At 35.6% G+C, this 1,857-nt stretch overlaps 1 protein-coding gene across 1 annotated transcript in view; it reads left to right on the top strand.

Moving 5' to 3' along the window:
• Nucleotides 1-1,203, top strand: part of LOC115218454 (zinc transporter 9) — an 87,920-nt gene extending 86,717 nt beyond the window's left edge. The window contains exon 18 of the mRNA XM_036508103.1: nucleotides 803-1,203. Within this exon, the coding sequence (XP_036363996.1) occupies nucleotides 803-847 (45 nt within the window). The 3' untranslated portion in view covers nucleotides 848-1,203. The remainder of the gene's footprint in view (nucleotides 1-802) is intronic.
• Nucleotides 1,204-1,857: the final 654 nt, after the last annotated feature.

Genomic DNA, 1,857 nt, shown 5'->3' with positions numbered 1-1,857 from the left:
CCTAAAACAGGTAGAATACTTTGGCTGGATGTGGTTGGTTTAAATGCTAAAAGGGCAAGAGAGGAAAGGAGAAGTCAAATTGAGATTACAATTGTTTCTCTAAGCGGATGACACTTATTCCATATCTCATACTATGTTACTAAATACATGCCATAATATATGGAAATATGTACATGAGAAAACATGTCAAGTTGAGTGACGTCATAGTTGTAGCCAGTGCTGGTGACACATGAAAGGCACCTGTGCTGGTGACATATAAAAAGCACCTGTGCCAGTGACACAAAAGGTGCCATTGACATGGAGTGGTTGGTGTTAAGAAGGACATCCAGTTGTAGAAATCAAGCCAAAACAGACTGGAGCCTGGTGCAGCACTCTGGCTCACCAGTTCCAATCAAATTGTCTAACCCATGCCAGCATGGAAACCAGATGTTAAATGATGACGATGGTGCAGTGTCCAATCACTTATATGTATATATCTGGCTATTTATTCATTCATTCTTGCAGGGTTCCCACAATGTCTCACTATTATGTGTGTATGTAAGTGCTTGTCCATTTGTGTGCATGTATGTGTATGTATAGATTCTTGACCATTTTTCTTTGTGATCTTATGTATACATATGACATTTAGCAGAAGCTAAATGTTATAGTAAGTACCAGGTTTTAGAAATAAAAATAAGCAAAATAGAATAGCAAAATAGAAATAAAAAAGAGAAAAATCATGAAAATCTCAAAATATTTTCCAGAAATTTTTCTGAACCATTTTTAAATCAATGCATTAAATTTTTTTTTTATTTCTTTCCAGACACATTATCCTGACTTACGACATGTCGATTTGGAAGCATTATGATGATGATGATGATAATAATGATGATGATAGCAATTAGACACACCTGTCTCACTCTCTCTCTCTCTCTCTATCTCTCCTTTTTCTCTGTGTCTACAACTTTCACCTAATGTAATTCATGCAAACAATCATTTGTTTATTTATTGAATTATTTATATAATTTTTTTTGTTATTCAAAATTTTTTTCAATATATATATATATATATATATAACCATTACTGATGTGATATAAATGTTACAGATAGAGGCATGCTCAACAGCACATTTAATTAAAACTAACTGATTAATTAAATAACTAACTAACTAACAAGCAATCAGTCAAACAAAGCAAAGATTGTTTTCATTATTAAAACCAAGAAGTTCTGTCTGGTGCAGCAGGGATTGAATGAACGAGGAAGAGGGGAAACAGTTTTATTTTTTAATATATGATGTGTGCACGTATTTGTTTGTGCGTGCTTTGTGTGCTGTGTGTTTATGTGCATGCTGGTGTGTATGAGTGTGAATGATAACATATATGTGCATGTTTGTAAGCACACACACACACACACATATATATGCAAACATATCTATTGATCTATATACACACATGCACATGCTTACACACTATATACATAAAATACATATATTTATATATATAGGCGTAGGAGTGGCTGTGTGGTAAGTAGCTTGCTTACGAACCACATGGTTCCGGGTTCAGTCTCACTGCGTGGCACCTTGGGCAAGTGTCTTCTACTATAGCCTCAGGCCGACCAAAGCCTTGTGAGTGGATTTATAAGACGGAAACTGAAAGAAGCCCATTGTATACATATATATTTATATATATATGTATGTGTGTGTGTATATGTTTGTGTGTCGGTGTTTGTACCCCCAACATCGCTTGACAACTGATGCTGGTGTGTTTACGTCTCTGTAACTTAGCGGTTCGGCAAGAGAGACTGATAGAATAAGTACTGAGCTTACAAAGAATAAGCCCTGGGGTTGATTTGCTCGACTAAAGGTGGTGCTCCAGCATG

The sequence above is a fragment of the Octopus sinensis genome, linkage group LG13 (genome assembly GCF_006345805.1).
Source record: "Octopus sinensis linkage group LG13, ASM634580v1, whole genome shotgun sequence".
NCBI classification, from domain to species: Eukaryota; Metazoa; Mollusca; class Cephalopoda; order Octopoda; family Octopodidae; genus Octopus; species Octopus sinensis.
Note: the sequence above shows the minus strand (reverse complement) of the source record. Positions and strands in the feature narration are given on the sequence as shown.